General features: G+C 39.6%; 1 protein-coding gene across 1 annotated transcript; it reads left to right on the top strand.

Moving 5' to 3' along the window:
- The first annotated feature begins 7,783 nt into the window (after positions 1 to 7,783).
- On the top strand, positions 7,784 to 9,197 carry LOC147865377 (uncharacterized). The gene is made up of 2 exons (XM_087318163.1): positions 7,784 to 8,221; positions 8,447 to 9,197. The coding sequence occupies exons 1-2, from the start codon at positions 7,835 to 7,837 to the stop codon at positions 9,185 to 9,187; spliced, it is 1,128 nt and encodes a 375-aa protein (XP_087174289.1). The 5' UTR covers positions 7,784 to 7,834; the 3' UTR covers positions 9,188 to 9,197.
- The last annotated feature ends 3,817 nt before the right edge of the window (positions 9,198 to 13,014 follow it).

Raw genomic sequence — 13,014 nt, 5'->3', positions numbered from 1 at the left:
ACGAACTAAGGTAGATCCTCATACGTTTCCGCATACACTTACGTTTCAACTGGTATCAAAGCCATCCGTTGCTCGGCGGCAACAGACAACAGAAAAGGCTGAAAGAAAAGACTAGGTTAGTAAATCTCACTTCCGAAAGAATCATGGCATCAACATTCGGTACAGGCGTTGAGATCCAAAATTTCGACGGCAAAAACTTTGCCCTATGGAAGGAGATGATGTGGGATGTACTGATTATTCAAAGGCAAATCGAGGCCATTCGACACTCCGAAAAGCCTGCTTCAATGTCAGCCGATGAGTGGAGATCAATGGATGAAATCACACGCTCCACCATTCGAATGCACCTAGCTGAAAACGTCTACTTTAGCATGGCAAAAGAGACAACATCGTTCTCATTATGGGAGAAGCTACAAGCCGTGTACGAGAAAAGTCCTCATCTTCAAAACTGATCTTGATCAAACAATTGTTCAACATGAAGATGAGAGAGACTGATCCGGTTACCTCTCACATCAACACCTTCAACCGGGTGTTGTTAGAACTCTCCTCACAAGGGATCATCTTCGAAGAAGAAGTGAAAGCCCTTGCCCTCCTATCGAGCTTGTCGGCAAGTTGGGAGGTATTTTGCACGACATATGCCAATAGCCAACCAATCCTAAATCTGGATGAGACAATCGGCCAAGTCCTCACCGAGGACATTTGGCGAAAATCGATGGGACTCACCATTGATGAATCGGGAGAAGCCCATCACTCGACGGAGTTATTTGATCAACATAGTGGAACGAGAGAACAAGCCAACAGAATCAGTCAGAATACCAACCAATCAAAAACCGAGGGGAGACCGATAGTGGTCGAACTCGAGAATGGGCCGATCAAATGAATTCTACACACACTGCAAAAAAGCTGGCCACAATGTTTCCGGCTGTTGGTCGATCAAGAGGAAAGAGAGTGGTCGGTGATCCGAGCAAAATCGAGGACGACCCGACTCAGACCACTCTCCAGTAGGCAACCAAATCAACGTTGTCGACACCCGATCAAGAGAGATCCTTTCTTTAAAAGACTCGATGATCAGAGAAGTCCTCGACATTGCACAGGATGCACACACGTGGCTATTAGATTCCAGTGCCACATTCCACGTGACCCCCAACATTGAATGGTTTTCGAACTATTCAGCCGACGCCAGTGGCACAGTCCGACTAGGAAGGGACCGGAGAGATTCCCATCTGATCACCCTCCACCGAGTTTCGGCACATACCTGATTTGAAAAGGAGTTTGATCTCCATCGGCATGCTAGTCGAAGACAGGTACAAAACGACTCTAAGTGAGTCGGTATGGATGATCAACCGAGGAAACCTGAAGATAGGAGGCGGGCACAAGTACAATAACTTGTACCCAATGATGGTGATCAATCCAAAAGAGCTCGTGAACATAGCCAAAAAGACCGATCCAAACCTATGGCATGGCAGACTTGGCCATATGTCTCAAATCGGACTTGATCGGCTTATGGCAGTCAGCTACATCCCTAAACTCCAAGCAAAGACGAACTTCTGCGAGCATTGTCAATACGAGAAACATAGCCGAAGTCCGCACACTCTCCATTATGAGACGATACGAAATCCCCTCAAGCTCGTGCACACAGATATGAAAGCGCAAACATGCGCTTCCGCATCGGCTCCATCGGTGTATCTAGGGTAGGGGTAAGGCATTGTATCGATGTTGGAATCCTCATGTACCACCACAAAGGGGTTGTCGTCGAGTTGGTCGACCTCAAAGGTGTTACCACTAGTCGAGGCAAGATCAAGAACTGCGGCCGATTGGGCGTCCAATTCCAGAGGTGGTGATTGCTCCATGAGAGCAGAGTCGATGATGCTCTCTTCTTGTTCAACACGTCGGGATGTTGTCCGAGTGCATATTCCTTTAGTACTCATCGTTACGGCGACCGGATCTTTCTCCTACGCGTGTTCGTTGTGGACTCACAACGTGAACCAGGTGTGCCAAATTGTGTTGCTCCCTCATGGAGAAACACCTTCGATTACCCTTCCTGAGTAATCATGTCAAGGCATTATCGTACGAGGGAGAGTTGGGGTCACGGCGTCCTACCGAGATCGTTACCCGAGTTGTTATGAGGTATATGGCTTTCTAGGCTCGTGATTGTTGTTCGGACGGCCCCACTAGGGAGAGATTACTAGCGTGGAGAATAAGAAGGATAAGATACGGGATCGGCTACAACTGATCCTGCAATACATCCTTTATACAGGCTGAAATTATATATGAAAATAGATATAGATGAATATAGACGAGACAGAACACCGAGATTATCCACAAAGTATATGTATACATTGGATTGAAGTGTAGCTTATAGATACAAGTACCAAGTATATTCGGTAAACACTCATTCACTCTCTATTGGTCTATTCCTATCGTAGTCCTCTAGATTTCCCCCTTTTTTCTGTGTTCTCTAGAACTCGATATATATAGTCTATTCTGCTTGGCGCTTTCCATCCGTTCTTTCCTTGATATTCAGCTTCGCTTGTTCGCCTGTTAGTGTTCGGCTCCCTTTGGTTCGTTTCACACTTGTCCCACCGGGAAACAAGATGGTTGTTGGTACATTATTATTCTTATGAAGTCGTGCATGGGGGAGAATCGCCATGATTTAAAATATGATAGTTGTGGTTTTCCCATTGAATCGGTTCACCATGTCTTATGGGTATGTCCTATTGCTAGAGCAATTTGGAAAAGAATGTTGTGAATTGTGTATTCTGTTTATGGTAAACATGTGTATACGTGGGGTTTTGTGAGATGGGGAAGGCTAGTTGAAGAAATACAAAATTATGAAAAGGAGTATGTGGATTTTCTTCTCCTCTCCGATGGAAGACCAATATTGGATGTCTCTTGTACTACAACAATCCGTTGTTTGGTGGAGGACAAGGTTTGTTCTATGATATCTTCTTTAGTAGTTTGGGTATCGTGGAAGGCAAGATGTAAATATGTATTTAAGAAAGTCAAGGATATATGGTTGATGTTTCTGCGTACTCTAAGAGGTCAATATGAGGCAATAACTAGTGAGCCTGTGTTGTGTTTCGTAAACAACAACATTTTAGAGAAATGTAGAAAAAGGCAAAGATCTTCACTTCTTTTGGGAAGAGAATAAAGTGGAGATATGCTCCACCAAGATCGCTTTTCCACTCCCTGTCTTGGAAGGACCCTCCTTTTGGATGTGTAAATGCAATTGCTAAGGTCGATGTGTGAGGGTGTTTGCTATTTAACATGTTGGTTGATAAGGGTATGATGGTTATGTTTTCGTGTATGAGTTCTTTGTTGCCCTAATTTATTTTATTTTAAAAAAAAACAATACCTTGTGAAGTAGTGAACAAATCCTTCATTTACAAATAAGAGAGGATTTTCCTAGGACACATGTAATGCATTCCACAATGTTAGTATCATGCCCATTACCAAGAAAATCCATGTCACTTTGTGACTATAAAATAACTAAAAACATAATGACACTACTCCTTGCTATTAAAAAGATAATAAACAAACACTTTGTGAGACACATACAAGTGGGTCGAATACCTCCCTTTGAATATCATTAAATATCCTACAAGGATAACTTTCACTAGTTTTGGTATTTAGTAAAGTCTATTGAGGATTATTGAATGAATATGATGGTTATAGCACCACCTATTTCCATTTTTTAGAAGGTTTACTATAATGCAAATCGTACAAGTTATTATTCTCGCCTCCAGAAGCTTTATATGATTTCGATTATAGACATTTATCCCAAAGTATGAAAAGAATCCATCAAACGAGCCATTAGGTTATCCATATATTGCCAATAGAGTCTATTCAAATTATATACATTTTGCATTAAAAAATCTAAAAGAAGTTTACAGCTAATATTTTGATTCAGACACCACTTGTTGTCTGTGAGGATGAATGACTCTTCAAATTTAGTTCTATGAATTGGAGCACATGTTAGGTGAGAACCTTTTCATTATTTTGGACAAAGTATTGTTGGCTTGGCAGATTTGACTAGCCCATCCCCTTCTATCTACCGAAGTTATGCTTTTGAACCTCAATATGTAAACACGTCCTTGGAATGGTTTTACAAACTTATTTTAATCTTACATCTTCCTTTTTCTTTTCCATAATAAAACTAGAGCGAGGGCTATACTTATTGATGGTATCCACCTTCCATCATCTTTGTTGAAGTTGCCACACAAAGTTACAACAAAGGAATTGGAAGATGGTCCCTTGAATAAACAATCATTTGCATTGAAGCAATGAGAATGAGAATGAGAATGAGAATATTAACAATAAATTTGAAGTTAGAGGGTTGAAATAGATGCCAAGAAAAAACATCATTCTTCACTCTTGGCGACATAAGTCGAAGGTGTTATTGAAACATTGTTTTGTGCAAGGAACTTACACGGCGAAACATATTGAAGGAGGTCTTCAATTTTTTAGAACTCAACGGAAAAATGACGTGTGTTTAAGTTTTTGGACAAGTACATAATGTTTTTTTTTCTTAGATTTGAAATTGTAGGAAATTAAGATTTATTTTGTCTGAGAAGGAAGCTTCATGTTGGTCAATTGCATTCCACACTGTCTCAAGAACTAGAAGATGCCCCTAAAAAGGTCCAAAAGTTGGGAGAAGTAGAGACGAATAGTAAAGATTCCGATTCTTTAAAGAATATCATAAACGAAATTATTATTGTTATACAAAAGATGTGACAATACAATGTCAATTGCAATTAAGGCTTTACAAATAACCTACTCAACTTTTGAAGTTTTCGAAATGAGAAAACAAGGAATAAACATATAAACTAACTTCACACATGTGAGTTTATTGCAATCAATGTATGGACATGTGTATGCATGTTTGGCCAAATGTAGTGTGTGAAATCATTGCATGCTCGTTTATTGCACATACTTTACATAGAAAAGCTATGGCGGTGGGAAGTACAAAAAATATGTAGATCATATTGCAATTGTTTTCTTAGATTTTGCGGTGGAAAGAAGAAATGGCTTACAGTTACCATATGTATTGATACTCAATGCATATGATATCTTGGTCTATTCATACCTAGCATGTCATGCGTGTGTATAATATTCATTTGCACATATCCACGTGTAATCAAAATTTCATAACCATCTATTCAATTTATGTAGATATAGTATGGAATATTGGCGTAAGAGAATAGTGGTAAAGTTCTCTAATATAAACAAAGCATGCCATGCTCGTGTATGTAATATTCGTTTGCACATATCCACATGTAATAAAGATTTCATAACCATCTATTCAAATTATGTAAACAGTAGAGTACCAATACAAAGTAGAAGCGACAAGGTTCTTCAATATAAACATAACCACATGAATTCATCTTTGTTAGTAGCAAAGAAATGATATGTACCCCCTCGATGGTTGTTTCCTCCATAGGTGGAGTTTGGTTTCAATTATGACATAGAGGGGGAAATACCTTTTCTCTCTTTATCTTACCCTCCACTAGATTGTATCATTATATGCTTATTGGATTGATAATGGAAAATATGGTGTAGTTTTGTTAAAAAAGAAAAAATGATAATGATAATGATTTGTTAATTGAAATTTGTTAAAGGATGTAAGGATAATCCTCAATTGCATCTAGTACTACTAGAAGTTACAATCTAAGTAGACAAATGGAGTATGCATACACACACGCACACGCGTGCACCTACACACACATAACATAAGCATGTGTAGTATATCCAATGTTCCCAATGTTTCAGAATTTGTCAGAGAACTAGATGGTAGGTGTCCCTCGTGTAAAGGGCAACATAGGGCAACATCAACTCCACCCCTTGTAGTTTAAAGCATAAAAGTATGTACCCATAATAAAAAAGTAATGGTTAAAAAACATGTATTTAGCTTTCACCCAAAGGAAACGGTTAAAATATCATGTTTACCCTTTTCATTGCAATAAGTTTTTCTTCGATTATCGTATTCTTACGCTAGACAGATCCTTGGAGGAAGCATCAAGTGAATGCAATAAATTGTGTGCAGAGATTGGCCCGTGTTCAATAATTGTCCTAGGAAAATCTATTTTAATGAAAAACAGTTAATCATGTTGTGATAGGTTAATATTCATGCCAGTAAGCAACAATTACTCATACACAAATACACCATTACTCACATTCATAACTAATGAGATGCTAATGCTTATTGTGATGAGACTTGAAATCAATGAGTAATCATTCTTAGGAATCATGTTTGTGCTCATTGATTATTTGTTCTCATAATAAGGTAGTAATCTTCTATGCGGAGTTTGATGCTCGTAAATATGCATATTATGTAATAGTAATGTTGAATATCAATTTTGATAATGCTCATGTAACACTACGAGCAGTTGGCGTTTGTTCATCAACAAATATTAGCAAACAATGATTAGACGTTAATATATATGAAACTCTTAGTTCTTTGTAGAAGAGGTGGGGAGGAGGGGTGTAGGGTCGAGATATTTACTATTCAATGTGGTATATGGTAATAAATTTAAAATTACAAGGGGGTAGCGTCAATATTGCTCCTTATCCGAAGGTGTATTTTTAAAACATTGACCCAGAAAACAATGCCCCTATGACCCATGGTGAATTTGTTTGCATTATTGTCATGAGAGGAGAAACATGCAAGAATGTAGTAAAAATGAACCATTTAGCTTTTGCGACGATATTTTTCATTTTTTGTAATGGCGACGAGGGGTACATACTACAGTTACAAGATTGGCTTGGTGTCTTCCTCCTCCTCTGATGATAATAATATTATTATTATTATTATCATTCTTACTGCAAGTACACTTATTATTAACTAGGTGCCGATATCCATAGCGAGGGGGGAGTTAAAAAGAAAAAGAAGGGATGTACGGAAGTCATAAGGATCGAAATGAGAACCCAAGTTAGTCGAAGGCAAAACATGTGTGCACACAGAGTTCACGTTTCTATGGAAAGCATTAAATGGAAGTAAAAGAAATGCAAAATGGAGGGAAGGGGGAGGGGGCTTTTTGTGTTTGAGAGAGCATTGAGGATGAGGTCAGAAACAAAGACAACCCCCAAAAGAAGAAATCTTGTCGACAAGGACACATACTATGAACGAGCAGACGACAAATGAATGAACGAATGGATGGGATGAATGAGTGAGTGAGTGAATGAATGAACATGGGAACAATGAGGATAAGGTTTTTGGACAAGTGGGCGAGAGCGGCCACATAGAGAAATGAATAAGGCCGAGAAAGAAAAAAAAAGGCAACGCAAGGCCATGTGGATGGATGGATTGATTGATTTATTCTTCCTCTTCTTTTGAGGCTTGTGTGTGTGTGTGTGGGTTGGGGGGGGGGGTTTGCTTGCGAGAGACGAGGGATGCGTGTGTGAAGCAAACAAAAACCATAACAAGGAAACAGAACAACACAAAGGAATTAATAACACACACACACACATACACATACACATGAAGAAGAACTTAAGAAGAAAGAAAGAACAAATTAAATGCTGAATGAAGGTTTTGGGGAAGCACAAAAACCATGCCCCCCCTCCCCAAAGTGCCCACCTCTCCCTTTTAACTTATTATTCTCCAAGGCCCAGGATGACGTGGCCGCAGTTGACGTGGCGTGGCGCCTACATGACGTGGCCCCAGTTGACGTGGCATCTGATGATGACATGGCATTCCACCCCCCCCCCCCCGGGGGGCTTCTGATCTAATAATTATTGTTCCCTTTCTCCCATCCTCTTTCTTCTTTCTTCTTCCACTTCTTCTTCTTCTTCTTCTTCTTCTTCCTGTTCCTGTTCCTGTTACTGTGTTTGATCCGCCATGAAACCTTCGCCCCCTCCCGCCATCGCCACCACCACCATCACAGAGCATCAATTCTTGCCCCTTCCTACCCTCTCTTCTTCTTCTTCTTCTTCTTCTCCTGCTCCTCCTGCTCCTCCCTGCAAAGATAAAGATTCCTCCTCTTTGGCCCCGCCTCCGCCGGCCCCTCCCGCCCCCATGCGGTTTCTGCCGCCTTCCAACTGTAATGGCGGTGGAGGTGGAGGTGCCTGGACTGAAGACCCCTCCCGGGTTCAGCAGCTCATGATGGGCGCCTCCTCCATAGCTACCAGTGCCAAAGGGAATGCTCTCCTCGTCAAGGAGCTGGACAACAAGCACATATCTGAAAGACCCCTTCCTCCAGGCTGGGAAAGATGCCTGGACCTCAAGGTAAAACATACATACATACATACATACATACATACATACATACATACATACCATTACCATTACCATTACCAATTTACCATTAGCATTGCCACTACCAATTTGCCATTGCCATTACCATGAAGCTCACTCACCCTCTGATTTTTCCATAACTCATGCAGACATTCACACACACATATATGAAATTGCATTAAATTGCTTCCTGTGTTTTTTCTTTTGTTTTTGCAGTCTGGTGAGGTCTTCATTAAGAAGAAGCCAGTCTCCCAAATTAATACTCTCAGAAAGCAAACCAATGTTAATGACAGTGGGATTCATAGGATTAATGATGCCAACACTAGCACCACATCATCATCATCATCATCATCTTCTTCTTCTTCTTCTTCTTCTTCTTCTTCTTCTTCTTCTTCTTCTTCTTCTTCTGCATCAGCAGCAGCAGCAGCAGCCATAGTCCTTGCTCTGACTCCTCAAGCAGAGGATGCTCAGTCTCCACCGATCTCGCCTCCATCATCAGCAACATCGACTCGGAAGAACGGTGGTATCTACGAGAATGGGCTAGATTTGGACCTGAAGTTAACGAATCGGCCCTGTGCAGCTACCATATCATCGAATCGAGGGGGCACAGTATCATCTCTCGAGGATCGGGATGAGTTCTGCGGGAAGCTCCAAGATTGGCAATGGCCGGTACAGATGATGATGCGGGAGCCGACCCCGACATTGGGTCCGGCCCGGCACGATCCGGCTAGAATTAGCGAGCCGACCACCATGACCATGACTATGGCGACCGCGGTGTGTCCCAAGTGCCTTATGTATGTGTTGTTGAGGAAGAGCAGCCCAACCTGCCCTAGATGCTACAGCCCCGTACCACTCCCCCCGACCCCGATACTGCCAGCTGTACATGCCGCAAAGAGGCGCCGCCGCCTCGAAGACAACATCGGGGGCCCCGCCCTCTCCTTGTCCACCTCCTCTTAGCCATCACACACACACATTCATCTTCAACCCTAAATTGTGCTTGCTACTCACAATTGCCCTAAATCTCTATTCTCTACCATACCCTCCTCACCATTACTCATGTATTAGTAATTAGAATAGGTAGTATAGGTATACTACTACACTTACAATTAAACCTTTAGGATAGATACTTATTAACATACCCTTGTTGTGAAAGCCTCCTTTCATTAGGACCATCATGACAATGCCTTCCTTTTCTTTGGGGTTCCTCCTTCTTACATGTTATCATGAATTTGTTGTGTCTACTTTATTTAGTCCTTAAGATGACTTATAGTTATACCACCAATATGTACTTACTTAGTGCCCAGGGTACATCATGCCCACTTACTCTCCCCTCTCCCCAGTCCCGTCCCTTTGCTCAATTTTACTTATTATTTCTCGGCTCGATCTAATAAGGTGTGTTTCCCTCCCCCCCCCCCCCCCTCCCCAGCTTACTTTTGTATCATTGTCAAGCACTTAGGTATTGTTGCCATCCCCACACTATGGCTTATGGCTTATGGCTTATTGGCAAGTGATAATATTCTCTCTCTCTCTCTCTCTCATGTGCTTATCCTCATTAGGAGATAGTTGATAACACTTCATTTTGTCACGATAACATTATGACTCATTTTGTCGCAATAACACTATGGCTCATTTTGTCGCAATTGCAGGTACCTAATATCATTCATTTATTTATTTTATAGCTCAAGTGGTTTAATTAATAACCTAGTGTAGCATTAGGTTATAGGGTTCAATATCCCTAATGCGAAAGAATTGTATTGGACATTAAGCCACACTTATATCGCGGTTCCCAATCGTCATAATTGTATATTCGTTTTTATTACCATTCCACCGAACTAGCTTTCCTTATATTTGTTGCATAGTTTTTTTAGATTCTCTAGCCCTAAACCCGAATCTAGACTCTAGACATTTTCTTTTTTATCCTAACGTGTATAATGACGAAGGAAGTAAGCACCTTTGTTGTTCAAGCATTACTGTTTTGAATATACATTATATACTATGGTGGTTACAGCCAATCTCATATCTCAAAATTAATTGCCATGATAGCAATGAGTGTTGAACCATAACATATTTTTAACATTTAAATATCCACGCATTATTGGCAACATGCCAATATAAGTCTAGGACCCTCATTTGGTCTCCCCCCAAAGTACATGAGAGAAGTAACTATTGGTAGAAGATTTATTATGACAATATATTATAGGATGCACCCAATAAGGATATTGGTCTCCACTTACCAAAGGACACGAGAAGAGGCAACTTTTTGTAGAAGATTAATGAAACCAACTTTCTACGGATAGGGCACCTTATCAAATCTGGGAATTTCTTGAAGCAATATCAGGAACCTTTAAGTTGTTCATGGGAAGCTTTGCATTTTTTATTTGTAATTCCATCCCAACATTGTCTTTTATCACTAGAAATATGGGAAAGGACACTCTTGTGTCTTTTTCATTTGTATCTTCTTCCAAGGTCTCACCACTTGGATGCGCAATCTTCTCTTGGATTGGTGCAAATGATATTGACCAATGCTTGTCTCATCTTTGAAATTAGTTAGTGTTAAGGAGCTAAAAGGTTTGTCAAATGTCGATTACAATTATCAGTAACTTGGCGATTGGTGCCCATATTATCATCAACTGTGGGGTGGGTCATGTTCAATTTAGCGTGGGAGGCACGTAACGAATGAATTTTTTTATGGGATTGACAAATATGATAATCTAGTTCGTAATTGATATATGGGAGGTACACCAACAACACATTGCATTATGTTTAATAACCAATACCTTTCATTGTATATCAATGCATGAAAATTGATATACAAATATCCCATGATGGCTGTTGATTATTAGATAGACAAATTTCCCATGAAGGAACATCTTGAACCCTAACTTCCCTTGTAAACTAGCCTACCAATCATTATCTCATAACTTGAAGAAAATGATCAATTTCAAATAGCAAATTTATTAAATGTGAGGATTTGTTCCTTGACTAAAGTACAAAAATCTCCAAAACCAAGACAATCATAAGTGAGACCAAATGACACATGTCCCCAACATACATGCATCGTCAACATTTCATGCAAGATTGTCATCATAGATTACATATTTGCAATCCCATTAACTCCACTTTGATCTAAATTGGGCATTTTGTAAGGTACAAACATGATCCATTCTAGCAATCTAACTCCATGTGTCATATTTTAGAACTTTTGTTACGAACAAGTTGCAAACATCTCCTCTAGGGCACCATTAATACACACACACACACACACACACACACACACACACACATATGTATATATATGAAGGTAGATTAGAGCACTTCAGAAATAGATATTAAGATTTTGGAATAAAAATTTCAATCTCTCAAGACAAAGAAAATTTATTTAAGCATAACTGAAGCTTAGTAAATAGAATATCATTTACAAAATAAATACTGACAAGCTTCTCTTACGTTCCATGCAACTATACTTATAAGTCACTTGTTAGTGAGCATGCTCTTACTCTGCAAATATGTCTAGTATATCCCCAAAATAATGGTGTATTCCTCCACAACAATTTGCATGCCACATCATTTCATCAACCACTAATGCCATGGTAATGTGTGAACAATTTAATTTCCACGATTGCTTCTACATTGTGTTAACGATTTTAGCGTTCTTGCCAAATTTGAGTTATGAAAATTAATTTCATGGGATATACTCAACATGAAATTCTAATTATGATCTTGATTTCCCTTTTGAAACTCACGGTCAGGGGGTTTGAAAAATATTATTGAAAGAACTCTCGCCATCTTTTCTTGGGTTTCTCGCATATTTTGAATGGGCATAGGTTTTCCTCCAAGCCTCATCCTCTTTCCTTACATATTTCTCATTTGAATAAACACATGTTTATTTTTATTCTGCAACAACCATTATTTGTTGATTTTTGTATACTCTTCTATTTACTACATTCTCGTACAATTGGCATGTTGTCAGGAGGGGCACGAGGGACCCCCACTTCAATGTTTGTGGCATTCTACCATAAAGTGGCCCATATTATCACCCACAAAAGACACCTAATGCAATTGGCATTGAAACTACCTCATCTACTTTGTTTTTATATTAAGCCATAATGGTCACAAGTATCCATTCCATAACACGTGATACCTCTATTAGTTGCATGGTTGGAGTTTGGGGCCACTTTGGCTTTCTCTAAACTACACATAATATCTTAGACACAATTGACACCAAAATGACACCATATCTTCATTTTGTACATTGGAAAATTTCTATATCCATGTTCTTCCGATATGAAACAACTTCCAAAAAACCCATGAGTCCTTTGTATACATCTCAAAATTTATTGTCGCCGACCATGATGTCAAGTTGTTGGTGAACCCAATCTACCAATGATATTTCTCTAATAAACAAATGTTGATAACACCCCAATCATACAACGTTGAGAAGGTGTTAAAGATTTTCCTCAACCTCTCCACCTCTACGATATCATTGGACTCGACTGTTAGAAATATTGAGAATTGATTAGATAGGTATATAGAGTTACAATTACAGAGATGGATATATGAAAACAAAACTTCTATTACATATAAGAGTAGCTCACAATGGTAGTTTACCCATGCGCTCACACCTTAGAGCTTAGATAGGATATGGACCAGCTCACTACAAAATTAGTGGGGATTGATGATCAATCCAACCACAGTGTAAGAAAGTGGATTATATTCTATGTTTGGTCTAAGTATAACATTAAATGTGCAAGTCAGTTGATAGTAGTGGAGATATTCCTTTTCTG

Source organism: Azolla caroliniana, unplaced genomic scaffold (assembly GCF_043228905.1).
Source record: "Azolla caroliniana isolate FFs.n. ecotype wild unplaced genomic scaffold, voAzoCaro1.0.p SCAF_4, whole genome shotgun sequence".
Lineage (NCBI taxonomy): Eukaryota > Viridiplantae > Streptophyta > Polypodiopsida > Salviniales > Salviniaceae > Azolla > Azolla caroliniana.
Note: the sequence above shows the minus strand (reverse complement) of the source record. Positions and strands in the feature narration are given on the sequence as shown.